Source organism: Aulostomus chinensis, chromosome 2 (genome assembly GCF_037954235.1).
Source record: "Aulostomus chinensis isolate RoL2024-O1b breed Wild chromosome 2, RoL_Achi_v1.0, whole genome shotgun sequence".
NCBI lineage: Eukaryota > Metazoa > Chordata > Actinopteri > Syngnathiformes > Aulostomidae > Aulostomus > Aulostomus chinensis.
Window position 1 is genome coordinate 27,464,051 of NC_141321.1, and position 21,741 is coordinate 27,485,791.

The 21,741-nt window shown below is 41.2% G+C and overlaps 1 protein-coding gene across 2 annotated transcripts; it reads right to left on the reverse strand.

Annotated features, from left to right (window-relative positions):
- Nucleotides 1-870: 870 nt before the first annotated feature.
- loxl1 (lysyl oxidase-like 1) lies at nucleotides 871-20,530 on the reverse strand. 2 transcript variants are annotated; one of them, XM_086188317.1, is made up of 7 exons: nucleotides 19,123-20,530; nucleotides 14,299-14,407; nucleotides 13,075-13,212; nucleotides 5,711-5,867; nucleotides 4,869-4,964; nucleotides 4,419-4,534; nucleotides 871-3,111 (listed from the first exon to the last, which is right to left on the reverse strand). In XM_086188317.1, the coding sequence occupies exons 1-7, from the start codon at nucleotides 20,249-20,251 to the stop codon at nucleotides 3,105-3,107; spliced, it is 1,752 nt and encodes a 583-aa protein (XP_086044443.1). In that variant the 5' UTR covers nucleotides 20,252-20,530; the 3' UTR covers nucleotides 871-3,104. The 2 variants fall into 2 exon arrangements, with proteins under 2 accessions (XP_086044443.1, XP_086044453.1); XM_086188327.1 differs by lacking the exon at nucleotides 871-3,111 and having other exon boundaries at nucleotides 4,415-4,534.
- Nucleotides 20,531-21,741: the final 1,211 nt, after the last annotated feature.

Consider the following 21,741-nt stretch of genomic DNA (forward strand, 5'->3'; position numbering starts at 1 on the left):
TTCAGTGTACAACAAAACATACAACAATAAAAAATGTTTTCTGAGAACTTGTAGAACTCATGACTTAAACTGACTTCTACACAGTGTGTTACGGCTCTGGCTGGACCAGACCATTGTCAGTTTGTATATGGACTGTAATTATTATCTTGTGTTACTTCCTGTCGATGTCTGTTTCCAACTGTTCCTGTTTTAGTCATTCACCTGTGTCTTGAGAGTTCATCAGCCCTTGTCAGTCCCAGCTCTGTTCCCTGTGTCGCTCATCCTATCAGATCCTTCACTGCCCTCCTGTTCTCCCACCTGTCTCTTGTTGTGTCATTAGTAAAACTGAAATTCAGTTCCTCATTGCATGCGTTGTCACGTTGGCAGTAATGTTTTCCTGTCGGTCTTTGTGTCCATCTTGTCAACTCCTCTGTAACTTGTCAGTTATTTTATCATTTTGTTGCATCAGCTTTGTTGATCATGTTTTTGTCACTGGAAATTTGGCTAGTTTGTTTTTTTTTTAGTCAACATGATCATTTCCATGTAGCTGCTCAACTTACTGCTGCTGTTTCTGTGTTGAGTCTACCTGCCTACACACCAAAAAAGGCACGTCTGTCAGTTCAAATCACACACAACAAACACATGAACACCAAACTCATGAATGCATATCTTCAGTAGCACTGAGCAGTTGTTATTCACTGTCTGGTGTTTTAGGAATCTTCTGTTTGTAAAGGTCAGATTTGCCTGCATGAAAGAGAAAATCCAATACGGAGAAAGGGGCTGATGCATTACAAATATCACACCCATCTCTTCAGAAGGAGATGATTTCAGTAAATTGTCATGCAGGTTTTCTCTTGGATCGACTCATGTATTCCCTCCAACTTGCAGATGTGTTCTCACGTACAGCACAGCGAAGCAGTGCAGCATAAAGTCATATTCCAGTCTGCAAACACAGCACATGTGTAAATGTATTTATTTTATATGACATTTTGATGGGTGCTCAATCTTATTAAAAAAATACAAATGTCATCGCCATGTCATAGATGCCGTATTAGTGTCATCTGCTCTTGTGCTGTTGTTCCGATGAAGGTCAGAGTCACATATTACTGCATTTTCTCAGTAAATAGCTGATATAATACTAGAGTAAAATAATTTTGCAAGTTAAAAAACAAACAGTATTTACAATACAGTAGGAAAAGTCTGTATACGGTTGTCAAAAGTTGGATAATTTTACGTCGATAGTAGCATTTTGATCATAATTAAACTCCAAACATTTAGCATTGCAGAGAGAACAACTGCTTAAAACATCAACCCAAATGTTGGCACTGAAATACATTAATACACAGTTATTTTCTAAAAGCATTATTGGATATCTCTTTGTTGGAGTACCAAATCACCTGTTTTGCAATATGTTGGGGCTTTTTACCAGGGTGGCAGGAAGCCAAAGTGAGTACTGACAGGAATTTCCAATGGAAACCAAACACATGGGGCATTGTTTCCTCTGAAGGTTTGTTTCCTCTGGTCCGAATCAGTTGATGAGTAATTCAAGTTTGAGTGTTGTTGTTTTTTTTTCTTCCTGTGTTCATTAGTAAATCAGTAAAATCCAAGCAAACACAAATGCAACATTCATTTTGCTGACTGGTCAGAAGTGACAAAATGGTGTAAGACAGTAAATGTGGGGAGACGGTCCTGTGTTTTGGACTAGTGCATGTTTCTACTACTTTTGCATAGTTCTACTTTCTTGTACTACAAACTGCTACAGTTTGTATAATCTGCTGCACCCAAAAATGCAAAGCACACCTGGTTACAGGAACCATTTAGTTCAAGTTTGCGAAGTTCACCTGGTTAGTTGGGTTTGTTCAGACCACATTCACTCCACAACCGAACCAGACCGGACTAAACAAAGGAATGAAACATCTCACTCAGTTGGAGAGGTAGGTTGAGACGGCTGTCTGGCACTCTGTGTTACAATACTGTTTGTGGCAGTAGTGTTTTACTTCCAATCACACATACCATTTGAATAAAACAGAATAAGTCAGAAGATCAATAAAAACAATACATAGAAGTTCAATAAATTTCACAAATTACAGTGACAGGCAAAAATGGGTAAACAAATACAATCAAAATATTCTCCACCATTTAAGTCATGCATCAGTGGAATATTTTTATGTACATTCTTCAAAAGGTATAGATGACATATGTGCCATCTGACCAGTGTTGGTAGTTGAAGAAGAGACCCCAAGAGAGGGTGTTATATACTGAGAGCCTTGTTTACTGGAAAGCACCTTTTTTCTGCAAGTCAAGATTGTTCCTGTTTTACTGCAATAAGAAGGGATGAATGAGGGCACATTGAAAATCCAGGGAGAAGTGCAGCGCCTATAGTCTGTCAATAAATTGCTCTAGAATTTGATCAATGTATCAATTTCTCAACACAATATTAAACAGAAATGTGCCCACAGAATCACAGTATCCCAGCCCGATCCACTGCAACAGTACAGAAAGAAAACAAACAAACAAAAACACACTATACTGTAGTTCTCCTGAGCCGCTGTGCATCTGTCTGCCTCACACCGCAGGAATGAATACAAGTGGAAAGACTTTGTCCCCTAATTTTATTAGTTGGTGTGCAGCTGAACTCTCACTTGTCTGGAACCTCTTAATTTAAGCACTGGCATCATTTCACACTTAATTTACAATTCAAGCAGGGACGCTCTGCAGGGGTTGTGCATGGATGATTGTGTCTGTGTGCAGATACAGTAAATCATATATTCTGTTATTATAACCAAATCAGAGAAGCTGCAGTTGCAATATGAGACAATAGATTGCTAGGATCTTAACTGCTAGTTCATTATTGGAATATTAAAATGCACTATACAACATGCAATGCGTCTTGTGGTGTATTTTCTTTTACACCCCCCCCCCCCCCCACACACACACACACAAACACACATTCTTATCAGTGCCAGTGGATTCTTTTCATTTTTTTCCAAGGGTCCAGAGTACCAATACAGCATAAAAAACCAGCAAAGACGAACTACACTGAGCAAACAACAAATAGATTCCATTCACATTTCAATGGAATAGCAATCGGGGTCTTTCTAGCGTGGCAGTCTTCCAGTGCCTGATCAAGACCTGCAACAAATAACACTCTTGTTAAAAATGTTGTACACTCACTACAGGATACAAAGCAATATGATTTAACACGTGTTCACACAAAATAACTGCTAATATGGCATCTATCATTCTTCTAGACACAAGGTATTACAAAACTATACATTCAAGTCCAATATTACATTGCATTCATCATCATCAAGGTGTTTGTGTGCGTAGTCGACTAATTAGAATGTCTCCCTTCGGTTTCTTGTTTGTTGCTTAATGCTACATTTTCAATAACCTAGATGCTAAGCTAGTTCTTCTAGCAGCAATATGCTGAAATGACTTGTTCTTGGCGCTGCTACAATGGAACCTTTCAATCAAATCATTTTATCATTCTTCTGCAGAAAATTACACCACCAAGATTTTGTAATCAGCTACAATGATCAGCACAACACCACTTGTTTCTAATAATGTCTCCGTTTGATTTGAAACCAATTCTGACAGGCACAACAAATTTTAATAAATGTGCTTTTTATTCCAAATTACAGTATATTTGATTTCAGCGCCATGAACAATTTATTGAATCAATGACTTATTTCTCATGCGAGTGTTGTGTTAAACATGTGACATGTAATAAATTAGGTTGAAAATATACTCATATTGGTGTGACATGATAATTATAGAGATGAGCTTGATTCAAGTTGATGTTTTTCAAATAAAGAAACTATTAAAATATTAGCTTTTAATTATGGAAGTGGGGCTCATGGAATCTGCCAATGTAATTATTTTATTGGCATCATTTCCAGCTTTCATTAACTCTGGAAATGCTTTAGCAAGCATATTTCAAAGTGTATGTTTGAGACTAGCCAGAGAAATTGAATCTAATGATGGCTTGCTCATGCATATCTGCTGCACTTCCTAATAAAGCTATTGAAAAAGTTCAGTAACCCCCTCCATCTCCCTTTGAGGGACAACGTGAAAGTTCCAGAGCCCATTAATCTTAACAACAACATGAGAAAATAGTTTGTTAAATCATTAAATATTTCAGCAAGGTGATTCAATATCTTGTGAGGTTATTCATACAAGCGCATTGTGTTGCAACCATATCGAGTGTTTCAGGGTAAATTAATGGTGGCAACATGACATGAACGCCGATCTACAGTTTGTCTTTGTGCGTTGTGTACATTTGCAGAAAAATATGCAGTATTACATCGCATGACAAACTGAATATTCCTTAAAAAGCACAAAATTGAATTCTTGAAAGAAATTTCAGAAGAATTTCAGAAGACTGAAACTGTGCCAGTGAGTTCATCAACCCTCAATTCATCATATGTCATACTTACTGCGCTATCTTGCATTTGGTTGTTGTGACAAACCGTCCTGTGTAGTGGATGTTACACCTCACAACGTTGTTGGTGAAATCGGATTCCTGCACCAAAAACTTGGGATTGACCTGGAGCTGAAACACAAAAGAGAGAGATGGCATTTCCGAATATTGACTAACTTTAGCAAACATCTACCGGGGTCAATACTACTTTAAAAGAGAAAGTTTTTTGGACAAGTAGTATTGTATTTATCATATGCGTGAGTACACCCTGCAGCCGTATTGACCAAATAAAATATGTATGAAAAATAGCCGATGTGATGAATGGGAGACTTCTGCCAATGAGCCCTATGATATAACCTGAAGAACTCAGCTAAAATAAAAATGTTCAACTTCAAAACTTCGTGTTCGGTAGCTCAGATGGTTATTTAAGATGTTTATGCGCATTAGAGTGTCACTTGACCCTTACCTTTAGAATGTAGTTTCCAGGCTGGATGTCTGTGATATCGATCCATTGGCAATCAATATCAGCATTATATGTGTCGTAGCAGCCTGGGCTCAGACCCTGACGAAACAGGGTGGTGGGAGGAGATCAGTATGGAGTAGTGATAGTGTACATTGGTACAGCTATGATTTGAAATGTAAAATAATGTAGATATAAATATGGTCGGTTACAAGAAACTGATGTTCAAGAGGAAACAATTGCTGCTTAGTTTAGTCTGGAATATTATATTGTTAAATATTTCTCAATGCTGGACATAAATAACAGACTCACTGTTAATCCTGGACACAAACAAGTTATGGTTGACTATTAATCTTTTTAAAACCTGGATAAACCCGCCTTAAAAAGCTGATTGGTCCCGGTCCCATTGCAAGTAGGTGGACAGTCAGCAAACACAAACTGATGATATTACAGCACGGCTTGAACATCAGGTTGAATTAGTGGCTGAGATGACATTAAGTAGTGGAAGTGGAGACGACAAGCTGTCATCGCCTCCATGTTTATGCTTGATAGTCGCGCTCTGACCGCTCTTTGCACGTAGACCTGAAATTGGGGAAACCTGTTGCTATTGCGGACAAAAGCCTGATGCAAGTAAGCGCTAGTGGTTGTTTTCAACCAATGGGAACAGGACTTTAGGGAGCATTCTACTTAGGTTTCTGGATTTTTGTAATTAAAGAAATACTACAGCCCAATTACAGTGGATGAATATTAGCCTAATAGAAGAAGGAAGTGTAATGAGCTTACCATTAAATAAGGGCGATCAAGAGTGCATGAATTTAACCTGCTGTGATACATTGATGACATTTTACCTGAGTGTGAGCTGTGCACGCATAGCGTTTCAGATGACCAAAATCACAGGTTGTGTCCTCTAGACAGAAGCTGGCCTTGTGTCCCTCTGCAACTTTACGGCCAGAGCTTACTTCCAATAAATCATAGTGGCTGAACTCATCCATACTGTGATAGTGCCTGGTAGAAAGAACAAAGAAATCGATCAATTAAACATATCACAGTATTTTAGTTGATGGAACAAGCCAAGACTTCCAAGATAATACTCAGTTCCTTTTATGCTTCAGAAATTATGTCATAGTATAAATTATACTGCACGTAAACTCCCTGAAATATAGCATATGCACATTTAAATGCAATTACATTAAAAAGTGTTTCATTTCTTTTAGGCTTTGCCCTTGATAAGTTGCCATTATTGGGTTTATTGCTTGTGAGTCGATTCATGCAGACTTGTTTTTTTTCATGTCTCTGTGTCCTGCACTAGAAGCTCTTACTCATATCCAGGGAGAAGCGTATTTCTACATTACAGCAGTTTCTCTTAGGAAATTCTTGTGTACAGGAAATTTGATTCTTCATTTTAATACCAGTGCAACCAGCTTTAATTTGGCTATTCTCTGGCCCTGTGCACATTCTCCAAGTGTGTGAAAAAGCTTTGGAGCCATTACGCAGAAAAGGGATCAGGCTTTTGTCCTATTTAGACGACCTAATCCTCATGGCATTCTCCTCCTAGGAGAAAGCTGCACTCTTCAGAGTGGAGCATGTTCAGAGTCTGCAGACATGGTTTCGCCATAAACTGGAAAACAGCTCTGCTTCACACCCAGTCATGAATTCACCAAGGTATGGAAATGAGCTCCATCACCGTGAGAGCAAAGCTGTCACCAGTCAAGCTGGATGCACTAATCTAGCTGCTACCATGCACTGAGCCCACAAAGCGGTGATGTCATTGTTCATGATGTCACTGCTTGTCATGTGGTTCTTACTTAGAGTTCCTCCAGACAGAAAACACAAGGAAAATCCAGATTTGGTTCATTTTTTTTCTGCTTGACCCAGTTTAGCATTCCACCTGGCATACTAGAAACCCCCTCCCCTGTGTTCTGTCACCAGGGGTAACCTTCTGGAAGAGTGGTCTCACACACATTTGTGGACATATGGACATACTGTATCTCTCTCTGGCTTGAATGGAATGTGCGAGGCTTTGGTCTTGAGGGGGAATGTTGGAATCTTGTAGCCCTCAGAGTACGTGGAGCAGCTCATGGTACTGAAAATGTTTAAACACTTTGCCCCCCCACACAAACACATGTCAGGAAAGACACATGTGGCCAGCAGCACACATCACATGTCAGGGTGGTCACAGGCTACGACATCTCTCACATAAGCCTAGAGTGCAGCAAAAGTAGGGCCTCTGCAGGGCATTGGGGTGCATTCCACAAGAGCCTCATCCTCATTCACAGCCCTCCTCAAAGGAATGGCAGAGGTAAACATCTGAACCATGGCATATGGGGCTGCTCCATTCCTCATCATCCATTTCTGCCTCTGTGATAAATCTGTGTACTCATTCATTTTCTGAGCATGCTAGATGGCAAGTGAAGTCTTAGTAGGATCTGGCATTTTTTTGGTAAAAGCCAAATGGTTCCCCACAAGTTACATTCACTCTTAATTAACGGACTTCTTGTCCTTCCATCCTTTTTTATTGTCATGATGGTGCACCTTTCGTCCATCCATCACAAATTAGTGGGCTGCATAGGGGGACCAACCTTCTACAGCAGGCATGTGCAGAAGGAGTGTTACATCACTCCACCCTTGTTTTCCGGACACAGAGTTAACCATGGCACAGATAAAGCCTCCCACAGCATGGATTGACTTCACAGCAAGCAGATCAGACCAATGATCCACAACAAGACTGGATGCAACCGGTAACATTATACAGCTACACTCAGATAGACATGATGAATCCTCAGAGACTCCATGCAACAGCTTCACTGCAACTAGCAGGTCACACTGCTGCAACTCTCTCTGCATCAATCTAAAATCAATTTTTTTGCATTACAAATTGGTTTGAACTCGATGGGGTGAAGCTTTTAGGGATAAAGACGTGAAACAGATTAAGGGCTTGTGTAAGGCACAGGGGCACAAAAGAAAATCTTTCTAACTTCAGATGTGAACCTATAACAAACAGCTCTCGCAGGGCAACACCTATACCCATGGGACCCAGAGTTCCAGTACCTTAGGCTTACTGCATAATCTTACCTATGACTTCATCCATTAATATTTATGTAATATTGTCCCTTGAGCAACATCATATTATTGTCTCAAAGGGCAATTAACACTAATTGATGAAGTATTGTAGAAGTGATTACATTAATACTCTGATACTGTCTGGATGTTAATAAGCTTGTATCAGACTGATCAGACGTGTTTGTGTGCAAGCATTTAAATGTATTTGTAAGTGCTGATGGTTATTTTTATGCGTGCATGCATGTATCTGCATGTGCATGATAACATTTGTGTGTGCATTAGTGTATTTATCTGCTGGCAATGTGTGTGTGTGTGTGTGTGTGTGTTTACACAGCTTTAGCAGCTTTGGTAGGCCTGGATGCACATGGCCACTAACCATTTGAACTGAACCGGAATTTTAAAATAAGTGACTTTTAGTGGGTGACTGTCAATGAGACGGTCCATTTGAACTCATCTGCACTATTAACGGCAATATTGCTTGGACTTCTCCCAAATGTCAAAGTGACCCAGTACGCCAGTCACTTTATACAAGCCTGCTGTGCACATAATTGCAGGACACAGTAACACGGGCTAATTTGCATCTGTATGACAATAGTTTTCCTAGTCGGGGGAAAAACCTCTACTTTTGTCATTGCTTTGATGAGCTCTGCAGAGCAGTGTCAGAGAGGTGCTTATTAGACTTTGTGATCATTTTGGAGGATAAAATTGTTCTGCGATTGAAATATATTTGTACAGCAGTTTAAATGCAAACATTTAACCTCTAAGATTACCACAGTGATGAAACAACTCTGACACTGGTTGCATGCCTACTTGGTGACTTCTAAAGCTGCTCAACAGGGATCCTTTACAGGATTAGAAAGGCAATTTGATGCACATCCAGAGGATTATGAACATTTGCAGTGTCAATTGTTGTATATTCTGTGAACTGTTCTGTACTTGCAGCATCCATTGCATCATCCTGTGAGAAAGATCCCTTCTTTGGGGCTCTCCCTACCTTTTTCACATTTTCCAAGGAGGGTCCAAGGAGGACATCCACTATTTAAAACCCTCTGAGAAAAATTCTCATTTGTGATTTTTCTGGCTTCATAAACACAGTCAGACATTTCTTTTCATTTTATGAGGCAAAAATAATCCATCCATCCATTTTCTTCCACTTATTCCTGCTAAGGGTTGCGGGGGAGCTGGAGCCTATCTCAGCGGCTTTTGGGCAAGAGGCAGGGTTCACTCTGGATGGGTCGCCAGTCTGACAGTACGGTCAATTTAGATTAGCCTCGTCCCCAATTGCATGTCTTTGGACTGTGGGAGGAAGCCGGAGTATCTGGAGAGAAACCACACAGGCACAGGGAGAACATGCAGACTCCACACAGAAAGATACCGTGCCCGAGCCAGGACTTGAACCTGGAACCTTCTTGCTGTGAGGCGACAGTGCTAACCACTGCACCACTGTGCCGCCTGGCAAAAATGATATTTTGAGATATTTTGGACAATGCTGTAATGAAGGTCTGGTTAGGTTTAGGACCCAAACTCACCTGGTCTCCAGACATCTCACTGAAAACATTCAGTTTTGTCACCAGAACAACAGCTGCAAATGTCCCAATATCTTGCTCCTGGCTCCTGGTTCATGATTACGTGTGTTAATGAGAACAGCCTGACTTAAGTGGTGTTGACTTCAGTTGTTGTAGCAGGTGAGGTAAGCTCTGGATCTCTTAAGAGTCAGACAAACTCAGACTGTGTAAATATTGCCCTTTGGCCTTACTTCGTGTCCCATGCTTCAACATAGCAACAGCTTTTACTGGAACAGTCATTAAAGATTGAATGATGACTTGGAAGGAAAAGCGGGAACTTTCCACTCATGGAGCAAGTGACCGTTCAAGGACTCTTCCACTCGAACAGGCGACCAACTGGTACTGGTCTCAAGTGGAAACCTGCCTGTTATCTGAGTCTGAATATGAACTTTATTGTTACTGAGGTTATTACTTACTTGCTTGTCTCTGTTGAAATGCATCTAATATATAGTTGATAACATCTCAAAACTCCCACTTTAATCACAGATGTGTATTGAGACATTACATGTGTGTGATAATGAAACACAGTCAGAGAGAGACCAGGAAGCAGGGGAAAAAAAAATATACAGAATGGGATAGAGAATGCCTGCTTGGATTCCTGGATCCACTCAGTGACTATGTCAACTATAGAGAATGTAGTGTTGGAAAGACACATAGAGGATTTAACAGGAATAGCTTGTAATCGTAACATACAAAAAATTCAAATCCTTTTTCATAGTCATGAGTCATTTTCCACTTTCATTGCCACAAAAAAGACTTTCAGGGTCTCACACATCACAGCCTGGCCTGTAAAAAAGAGAAATACAGTCGGTGTATTTAGTAGACGCCTGACATTCGCCTTCCGTGAAGTACAACCAGGATATGAAGACACGCACCGAAGCACCTGCACAAATGGCAACCATGATCTCTGGCCATGAGGGTCACATAGTCGTGTAAAGATATTCAGTAAAGATTCAAATCAAGCATTAGTTAATGAAAACTTACAATATCAATAGGATCAAAGCTCTTTTAATGACTTCCATTTGCTTTCCATATTGACTGTCATAAAAATACTTCCCAAATGGAATTATGCATCCTGATAAGAAAATAGAAAATTCAAACCTTTTTTTACAGTCCGTGACAGGAAGCTGTTCCCTTCCCTTAGAACTCAATACTCAAGTGAAAAAGATTGCGGCGAATGCAATGAAAAGCAAAATTTTCAACAGCTTATTCAATAAAAATGTAGGGCAAGAAAGTTTATTGTGAGAATCCAGGCTAAAGATTAAATTCCCCTAAAGAGATTTCTCTGTCACCAAACACTGTGCCCCAGTAACCCATATCCACCCCATCGTACTTCAGCAACTTTGTGATCCGGTGTCACAGATCGACAGAAAAAAAGTGATTGATTTGTCATTCTGAGTACATAGCCAGTGGAATGATTGCCTTGGCTTCCTGCCTTCTGGGAACCACTGCGTAAATGCAGCCTGATGTCAGACAGCAACAGCACTGCCAATCTCCTAACAACCAGTCACATTCCTCTAAGATGGGAATAGTAAAGCAAAGCTGGACACTGGTGTCAATGGATGGACTTGCTGAAACTGAGATAAAAGCCAGTCTACATGGAATATAACATCAGAAAACAAGGGCGACACCCCCACAAATCGCTTCATCTGCATTTCCCGGGAGATCTTAAGTCTGAGTCACTGCTCCCTCAACAAACCAACTAAAATATGTCCATGGAGAACACAATGAGAAACATGCTTGCTTGTTCGACCAAAAATGCACACGGTTTGGAATTTAGATGGTAAAGTTATGTGTTTCACACAGGCTTGACCATGTAAGGGTCCATTAGTTGGACCAGCTCTAAGCTACGTTTCCCATCTATAGTAGGTTCGCTCCGGTCTGGATAAGTGGATGATTCTCAAGATCATTTACCCCTTGGTAAGGTGTCTTTTCACACAGAGAAAAATCAAAGGGAACCTATTGCTATCCTGTAAGTTGGTTTGCCAATAAACAAAAAAGAAGAGGAGGAGGAACAAGAGAACCGTCACTGTTATGTGTCTGGGGCAGGAGCAAGAAAGTAAATGGAAAAAGGTCTTCTGTTCAGGCTTTTGCATATTTATTCATTTTTCTGCATCTTCTCCTTTTTTCCTCCATGCAAACTGCTAGAATTTGAATGCTCTGAAAAATACAAAGCCCACCTGGTTCCAGGGGCCGTTTAGGTGGAGTGCACTGGTAGCTGGGTCGGAACGAGGTCATATCATGTTCTCACCACAAACCAACTGCACCAGATTTTATTTGGACGTACACCGAGACCACCTCGTCAACAATGTCTCGGCCTGCCTGTGTGGTCCTGTATATACTTTTTTTGATCAGTCAAATGGCGCCAGCATAATTGCTTCTTAATGTAGAAAAAAAAAAACCCCAACATATTGGGAAACCATCACATGTTGCACAGTCACGTTTGCGTGATGATAACTTGGTAATTTGACCCCCAGAGCCATGACTGACATCACTCACTTCCTGTTTCCTCTTCTGGTCATCCTGTCAGCAACCCTTAAAGACGCCTAAATAAGTTAGAGGTGTTAATTTGCCAGAGAGTTACATATAACAAGTTTGATTTTATGAGTAAATGCAGAGGTGTTGCCTCGGCCACATGCTGTTCTTCATATTGTTGCCGCGGTGGAGTAAATATGAATCATTATTGATCAAAACTCAACGTATTCATCAAGTCATGTGTAAATGTTAGCACACCACATGTCTGCTCAGCCAGCCACCTCCTAGCAGCTGTTACGCCTCGCTAATCAACCACAGATGATACCAACACAGGAAGTATTTAATCAACCTACCAGGTGTTCGTTCTACTTGCTGAGCTCCTATGGAAACACCTTCCTCCTCCCCAGCTCCTCTTTTATGTTCTACATGCCTTCCTATTTTTTCCTTAACATCAATTCAGCCGTGGCAATGGTTGCCTTGAAAACACTGCTTGTTTTTTTTACTTCTTGCTTACATGTATTATTCCTGTCTGCAGTTACGGTATTTAAGGGGACTACATTTATGCTCGTTATGAATGTTTTTTTTACATGTAATCTTCTGTTCTATTACCCCATGTTGTGCACACTGGCATTCTACAGTCTTGCCAAAGTCAATTCCAAGGTGCTAAATAGCTTCAAGACTTTGCAATTTCCAGTTGTCTGGGGCGAGAGTGGGGCTCATGTATCAGTCAACAAGGTAATTTGTTGTGAATTTATTGGAGCGTTAATATTCAAATTCACTGTTATGTGACCACATTTACATCATGCATTTTACAAGTGTTTGAACATGTTTTACAATTAAAGCTGTCAACAAGAACAGTGCATTTTACGATACTGCAATAACCTTGGACATGTGTAACATATCTAAAGCAGCATGTGCACCTTATTTCTGCATTTAATGTGTGAAAATAATGGAGAAATACGTTAACGTGATACTCGGCTATGTCAGAATAGAAGTTGGAAAGACATAAAATGTTTGCTAACCATATTCCCTGCTCAATATAACTACTGATTCTGCAGCCAGTAATGCATGACTAGTTGATTAGGTAAAATCTGTTTTGTATTAGTACTCACTGATGACAGCTGTGCCACTCCCAGGTATGACGTGGCCTGTTAGGCATGAAGTCAGCAGTCCCCTTGTTCTTCACCCTCTGTGGGAAACGCAGCAGGACTCTAATATCATAGTCGCTGGAGTCAGGGCCATACGCTGAGCTGAATGGTAGACAAATAAATTAAGACAAAAACCATGAGAGGAAACTGCAAAAGTGGCTGCAAAAAGTATGTTGTCATGTCTGTTTCTCATAAGTAAGACATGAGGGAAAAAAAGAGCAGAGTTGGAAAGGCTTGGAGGCAGGAGCGTATCTACTAAATAATTCATTCTACAGATTACAACCATCTCTGCAGTTTCAACATAGAGAGAGGGAACAGACCGTGGTATTCACTCTGTTGCATGATTCACTTTTTGTGTGGAGGAGGAAGCACAACCTCAAGCTCACCATAGCACTGAAGATCTAAGCCATTCATCTTGTGGCTGTTGTTGACATTGGAGTGTATGGCAAATTACAACAGCCCATCTGTCGGTGATTGCTGCAAACTCAGACAGGATATGAAAGGGCTTTGAGGGATGGTTGTGCTTGTGATGGGGAGAGGGCAAATAGAGCAGCCATGGGGACAGCACACTTCCATCATTTCAAAAGTGTCCTTAGTGCAGAGTCAGTCAAAGGGTCCAGGCCCGGGGCTCAGGGCATGCTATCTACCAACAAAAGAGAAATGAAACAAACGATTCCTGTATACCCAAGGGTGACCAGGATTTAGTTCATGTTGTGCTTTTGGTAAATCTTTCATTAATTCTTTTTAGTTACTTTGCAAAGGTATAATCCTGAAGGCTATGTGAGATTTGAAGACGGTTCACTCGCAGGTGAATGGTGCCGAAAGGTAAAACATCTCACAAAGTATTCAATCCGTCACGTAAATTAACATTTTGTTGTAAATGTGTGACCCAACCATCTAGTGTCACCACCTCCCTGTTCAGGGATATGAAAGCCTGGGATGGCCCAGCATGCCCTGTGGTACGAGGCAGTATAGAACCTGGTCAGGCGACATTAACACAGGAAACAATTTATAGCTTCAGTTTACAGCCCAGATGCAGATGATGCAGAAAACATCCAAATCTGAACACTCTTCAAAAGAAAAAAAAAAAAGAAGAAGACAAGAAAAATAACACATTTAGTACAGTCATATTAGAGAAAGTCAAACAGCAAAATCAAGCCATTAAATAAGACCCTGAACTTGATCTACCTTGACAGGCATTTTTCCTCTGCAGCACAGCGAAGGGAGTACATGTGGGCTCTCTGAATGTATGTAGACGCCTGCACGTAGTTTGGATCAGGAACCAGGTCTGGGAAACCTGACATAAAAAAAGACTAATGATCAGGATCACATTTTCATTTGACTTCTAACAAAGTACCCTGTATTTTTTTTTTAACCTAGAATTTATCTGTCTGTAAGATCATGCAAAAACTAGGATATAGGGTGAAAGGGTGTAGAAGAGAAAAAAATAAAAAAATTTCCGGGCAGATCAGTCATAGCACCACCTGGTGGTAACAAGAAATAACACATCTTTTTCCTAGTGCGTCGACCAGACCCTTTAGTCAGAAATGCTTAAGGACCTTGGTGATGGGTTCCTGTGAAAACGCTTTAGTTTTCAACTTTTTCAAAGTTTTATGAAATGGCAATAATGTGGCTGCCGGCAAACGTTCACACTCCACTATAAAACACAAATCTGTTGTAACTGGATTCCACATGTTCGTTTCCCCCCCCCCCCCCCAAATTTCCCATGTTTGAGAGTTCAGACCTGGAAACATCGAAACGCTGAATTTAAGTGATGGCACCACCTAGTGATTAGAGGAAGTAAGTTTTCTTCTGAAAACCTCCATCACCTTCTCTCGTCCCGTCTGGTTTTACATGGGTTTAGTCTGAGTTTCTCGGTAGATTCTCTCAGATTGTCCTCCAGTTGCAAGAATGTAATTGTAATCACACCAAAAATCAAACCTCAATTAAATACCGGAAACCTTGTAGTTACTAGAGAGAGTGTTTAAAAAAAAAATAAAAATTAATCATTAATTAATCTGGATGTTAATGGTTAGTAATCTGTAGCTGGTAATCTCTTGATCTCTGAATCCCAGCCCTTCCTAACAATACCAGTGATGACATTGTTAACAAAAACAACGCTCTCACATATTTGTACTTTCTTAGGTTTTTTTTTTTATGTCCTCGTGTTAAGGAAGTGCCGCTGGAAGATATGTGGGGCAACACTGACAGGGCTGGCAGTTCAAGATGGGGTCAAACTAGAGAACGCCGTTGCCCACTAATTACTGTGCATTCCAGGTTTTTCATCATGGTTTTCTAATGAGATACTTCGGCTCCATAGGCCTCTCAGACAGGGCTGAGTTTGGGGTGACGAAGAACAAAGCTTACATGTTGATGTTCTTGTGTGCAAATTCTCATAAAATCTGAGGGACATATAACATCAATTTGGCACATTCAGCCACGAACCAAATTTATTTTGCGATTCTGAAAAGTGCAGGTCACATTTTTCCTCCTTGACGAACGTGATTTGATGTTCCTTGACACTGATTTTAGTATGAGCTTGTCACTTGAGGTTAACCTTTTAAGATAGAAAATGTAGGCTGACTAGTCCTACCTGCTGGGAATAAAGCTTAACTTGGAGATGTATAAGCTGTTACAGGAGCAGAGCAGACTGTGTTTTTCATACTTTACAGAGGTACAGCTGGAGAACCAGACAGAGACACATACATGCCAGGGAAAAACAACAGTAATCTCACACCATGGCTGTTTTTTTTTTTTTTTAAAGTGGGCCACTGACCAAGCCTGTCAGAAAACCTGAGGACCAAGTTAAAAACAAGCAGGCCTGACTTTTCTGAGTACATGTCTGCCTCATTCCTTGTAAAGGCAATGCCAGCAAGGGTCTCTGCTGTAATTTATCACCCTTCTCTGTTAAGCTCACAGAAGCCAGACACTCTTGCTTGTTCAAGCAACAGAGAGTCAAAGTATTTGACCTTTAAGACAAGAGACATTAATACAATTCCAAAGATGATATTCAAGCTTTGTTTGTCTGCTTCACCATACAAAAGCTTGGAGATGTAACGCAGTGGCATTTTTTGATAGTGAATTACATCAACTGGATTATGGTCTGTGTATTCAAACCAGATAGGAAGTTTCCCACTTCATATTTTCCTGAGTGTTTAGCATCCAGGTGAGTCTCTCTTCACCAGAAGACAGTTTAAAAGATGATTGATGAATGATGTACTTTCCTAGGCTGGGTGCTATACAAACATCCCATCTGACAACTCTGTCTGAGGCAGACTATCGACAGGGGGACATTTCCTGTGGTAGACCATGTACACAATGTAAAACCAGTGTGAAATGCTGAGGTTTTCCAACTGCACTCCTCAACCCATTTTTTCCCTCTTAACCCTGTGAAGACTTTGTTCTCTGCCCTCTAATCTTTTCAAATGGGAAATTAGGGCTATTGTAGAGGAATGAAGTGTTTTGAGAGGCCAAAGCTGCTCAGCTCTCACCAGTATGTGACAAAACCAGGCATCACACTCAAAATGGGGCACGAACAAAAGAACTTGAATCTCGCCAGTTTTTTTTTTTTTTTTATTGTTTTATAACCATCTAATATGACACAATAAAGGCTATGAAAACTCCATCTCCTCATTTCTCCTCACAGATGTTCCTGCTTTCAGCTGAAGACAACATCAGAGGATTGGGCCAGTCTACATTCACTGTCAGGGGTGGGCTGGATTTTTTCCCTACATGGCAAAACTCCCTTAGATGAAGTAAGAAGGGCCACACATTGGTCAGTTTGTTTCAGATGAATTTTGGCACCAATTATCAGACTTTGTAAAACTATTCTGCCTGGCAAAAAAAGAATACAAATAATTTCAAGGTGTTTTCCCCCCCCCCCCTCTGCTTTTTTTTCCAGGTTTTTTTTTTTTTCAGTGTCAGTACGTGCCATTAGCACGTGTGTTCAAAAAAATGTCCTTATGTTGTATTCTTTTAACGCTGCAAAACTCTCTTGGCATATCGAACATACAGCTTTGACAGCGACATTATTAAGACGACACATTGAGGCTTGCTATGCTTCTGTCATCCCAACAGCAAACCTTAGCAGCATGAGTGAGTGGAGCAAGAATCAATTTGAGGCCTACAGGTACACAACGACCTCTGTTTGAATCAGGTGCAACAGCAGTACAGTGTCATTTTAGTAATTCAGAGAATCATGAGCTTAATTATGCCCTTTTGTTGTGCGCGGCCTTGTTGCTTCTCTTTGAGGATGTTGAAAGCTTGTGAGCTTTCCCTTTGCATTAACCACCATTATAATCAACTGTTTGACTTTATTGGTAAGTTAAAAGAGAATATAGAGGTCCTAAAAATGCTCCTTTTGACATGAGGCAATGAAGCTAAAACTGAACGAAATAACTGCCGTATGATTTGCAGTTACTTGCTCATCTGTACCAATTATAGTGGAATTATTCCGTCCTCTGACTACTTGTGGCTTTATCTGTGAATATGACAGAAAAGATGAACAAGAACTAATGACGATGGGTGAATCTGAGGACATTTTAACCAGTCTTTGCAAATATTCATAAATTCCTACAGTGAGTTCTTGGGATATCTTCATCCAGCATTAGAGCATGTGGATGGATTTACTTGAACGTGAAGTAAAACTTTTGAAAGTTTTGAGCGAATTTTAAACGCATCACAATTATTATGGCATTGTGACAGCTTAATACTGTACGATGGAGCTGTGCATTAAAAACTTGTAATAGCTCCCAATGGCTGGATTTTCATCAGTGATAACTTCCTGGGAACATTAAGACATCTGCACACATGTTGACATTTTGTTTTGTAAAAATGAGTCCCAGCTCTAGAAGTACTTAATGAAGGATGGATGTAAAGCTCATAACACACTGGAGAGACTGTTGCACAATAAGGCAGAACACAGAGTCAAACAAGAGGTGTGTCTGCATTAAGACTGTGAGAATCTCATTAAGGATCTTCATCTCACTTCACTTCAAACAGCATGCAGCAGTCAGAACATGAGAAAAGTTGTTTGCGCGGAGTAAATTGATTTCTTTTTCTTGGCATGAAACAGTTATCTCAGGGGAAACATCCTCCTCACTTACATAGAGAAGTTATGAAAACAAGATTATCAACTGCTTTTTGATTCAAATTGTCTGTTATGCTAATTTTTTTTCATGAGTTTGTACCCCGTCTGTTCTGAAACTGACAACTCTTCCTCTGAGACCTCTAAAATATTTCTTTGATTTTCTGAAGCAATGGACCTTGTGTGTAACAGGGACTTTCCGCACTCTCCCTCCCCTTCATGGGAGTGGTGGAGTACTGTAACCCCCTCCCTTGTTTACCCTCTCCTGTCCTCAAGCCCAGGAGGCAGCAACTGCCCTCCAAAACCCCCCTCTCACTAGACCCGATATGAGGTCACCATTACCATTACCAAACTCCACATGCCTCATGAACCGGTCTTGTTGCAGGACAGAACCCCTCACATGAATGCACAGTGCTTCTTGTGTGTGATCTCTGGGCATTGGCAGGGCTTTTGCAATGCCTGGTTTCAATAATCATACATGTGGGAAAATATGAACCTTGCATCCACACTATTTTTGTTTGTAAACTAAAAAAAAAGTGGTCTGATTTTTAAGCAGTGGTTGAAGTTTGGTTACTTCTGATATCTAACAAACATTAAAAAAAAAAAATTGGAGCAGCATTAAGGGGATGGTAATCTCTCCCTACTCTCCTGTGTTTTGCCTATTTCAAATTCACATATCCCACAATAACAGAAATCAAATGACACGTTTTTCATTTTCTGCCAAAAAGACAGAAATACTTTAGGGGGAGTGAAGTGCTGAGAGCTTTCCCTGCAAAATATTTAAAGAGCTTTTGAGTGTGTCCCAAATTACATCCTTTCCCATCCTACTCATATGTTACTCGCTCACTTAAGATGTGGCTCATCTTCCTGAAGAAAATATAAAATCTATATTTTGTTCAGTTACCAAAATCAAAAGCTTACTATACCTCTCTGTTCTTGCCGGTACACACTCCCAACACTAACACTGGGATTCTCAAGGGCAGAGTTTGGTGAGTTCCTGCCAGGGGGAATGGGCTGCACGAAAGGAGGCTGGGGTCTTCCAAATGGAGGAAACTGCTCGTACTGAGGACTCCTTACTGGTGGTTGACCAGCTGGTCCCGTCCTGTCCACTATCAGGGTACCTTGGTTAACATCAGGAACAGGGGCAGCAGAATCCTCATTGTAGAGACTGTGGGTGTATCTGTGGTCCAGACCATCTGCAAATGGTGGTTGTGGAGCTCGTGCAGGGACCACAGGATTGGGCCCGTAGCCATAAGATTGGTAGTAACGGTAACCATCTTCAGTAAAGTCTGAAGGAGAGCCTGGGAGCACAGGGGCCATACCGCCTCCTCCATACACTCCTCCTGCAAAGCCCCGTCCAGCACCGTAGCCTCCAGCACCACCATATCCCCCACCAATGACAGGCTGAAAGGGTGGCTCATAGCTCCTGACTGGTCCCTCCACAAAACTGGGGTCATATGGTAGTGGCTGGAAAGGAGGCTGTTGTGGAATTGGATACTGTTGGTAAGATGGTATGTTGTATGAAGATGAAGAATATGATGATGAAGATGAAGATGAGGAGCCTGTGGATGGCCTGAAGCGAGTGGTAGAGGATCCCTGGAACTGGGTACCACCAGTTGTTCCAGCAGTTTGTCTCCAGTTATCAGGCACCTGCCCAAAGCCAAAAGGATGCCTGGCCTGTCCTCGGACAGTCTCAGAGGACCCTCTTGATGGTGCCTGTCTGCGTACGTTTCCTCCTTGAGGTCTACGTGATGAGCGTGGAGAATCTGCCACTACCACCCTGGGAGCTCTATCCTGGGCTGCTGTACCAGCAGGAACATATTCAGCTCCACTGTTCAGCAGGCTAAACAGACGGCCATTGTTCTCCCACTGAATCACCTGCCTCCAAGGGGTGGCAGAGCTGTCATGCCCCTGGGCTTGACTGCGGCTCTGCCCTTGTGTCTGTGCGGCAACCTGAGCATGCCCCAAACCGAGCAGGTTGAATAGCAAACATGCCACAACAATAGGCAACATAGTGTGTCCAACAATGCCACAGCTCACCAAAAAGGAAAACATCCTCCAGTCCACAAGCAGCTCAAACTCAAACCACCTGCTTTGGTGTGAGTGTTGAGACAGATGTGGGGTTGAAAAGTAAGCAGCCTGGAGTTGAGTGCATCTGCAGGTCTTCACTGGCAGCAATAGAGGAGGTTGAATGTGGATTCAAGCGCATTCACACACAGCCACTGGTGGTGTTACCATCGGTTCTATGTTGTTACTCTGCTGGCTCGCATATCAGCAGACTGAGCATTGCTCTCTGCCTTCTGGAAAGACGTGCCTGTGCACTGCTAGGCTGCAAGTTTCTATTTGCCTGATTGCTTACAATGAGCTGTGAAAAAAATCTGAAACTTTTTTTCTTTTTTAAGGAGGGGTCCCACATGGCCCTAGTGCTAGTGATGTTTCCTGGCCTACAGCAGCCAGTGCTCCATGAGACTTCCAGAATTAGCATTACCATCTGCAAAGGCATTCAGACATACTGTAAAACACATTCCATTTGGCTTTTCTCATCGTGGAGGTTGTTGTTGTTTTTGCTGAATAGATGGCAGAATGTGATCCACAGGTGTTTTAGATGCTTGAAGTACTGTTGCTTTAACTTAAAACCTTAAAAAAAAAATTAAAATAATCATGACCAGATGTGAAATTACCTAATTGGTAACAGGGGAACCTTGTCATAGAGAACCACTGCACTGATGAAGTTTACATGGAGGACAAATAGTTAAACGATCTTGTAGCACAAAATGAGTCAGGACATACTGCCTGGGAATACAGAATCTTATATAAATAGAAAATTGACATCTTCTTATCCCCATCCACTGTTTATTGGGAGGGTATGTCAGGAAATGTGGTGTTTAATCCCTAACCCTAACAAAAAACAAACTTATGAAAGTGTTTAAGATCCTCCTCCCACCACACACACACATACACACACACACCCCTTCCCTCCACCCCACATTCCCCTTGTTGCTTGTCGTACACTGAATGCACAAACGACATGCATACATGCAGTGAACAAGACAAGACTGTGTGCTGTTCTCTCCAAATACTATCAAAGCCCTTCATTTACACAAATGTACTGAGAGACGAGTCATTTGTGAAAACATTCATGCAGGATTTGAATCAGCTTGGTTACTAGTTGCCTCCCTGCCTGAGCGCATGCAGGCAGAATCAGATTTCCTACTGTCATCAAAGTCAGCAGTTTACGGGGAATTTTCTTTGGCACAACTTGCATGGGCCAATGGTCATAATGTGCCACAGACCATAGAGAGGACAACATTCCTCAGGGCCTTTTGCAGTTGTGTCTCTCACAAAGAAAGCCATAAAACAGTATTCAGTGTAATAATGGAATACGTGTTACATGCATATATTTTATTGATTGTATTACAAAACGTGCTATGACAAGTGTGATTGGTTTTCTTAATTTGTCACACCATGCATGCTGTCTTCGAGCCACTAGTGAATGAAATGTGATATGTTATTGAACCTTATCATGAACCTCCCAGAGCATTTCC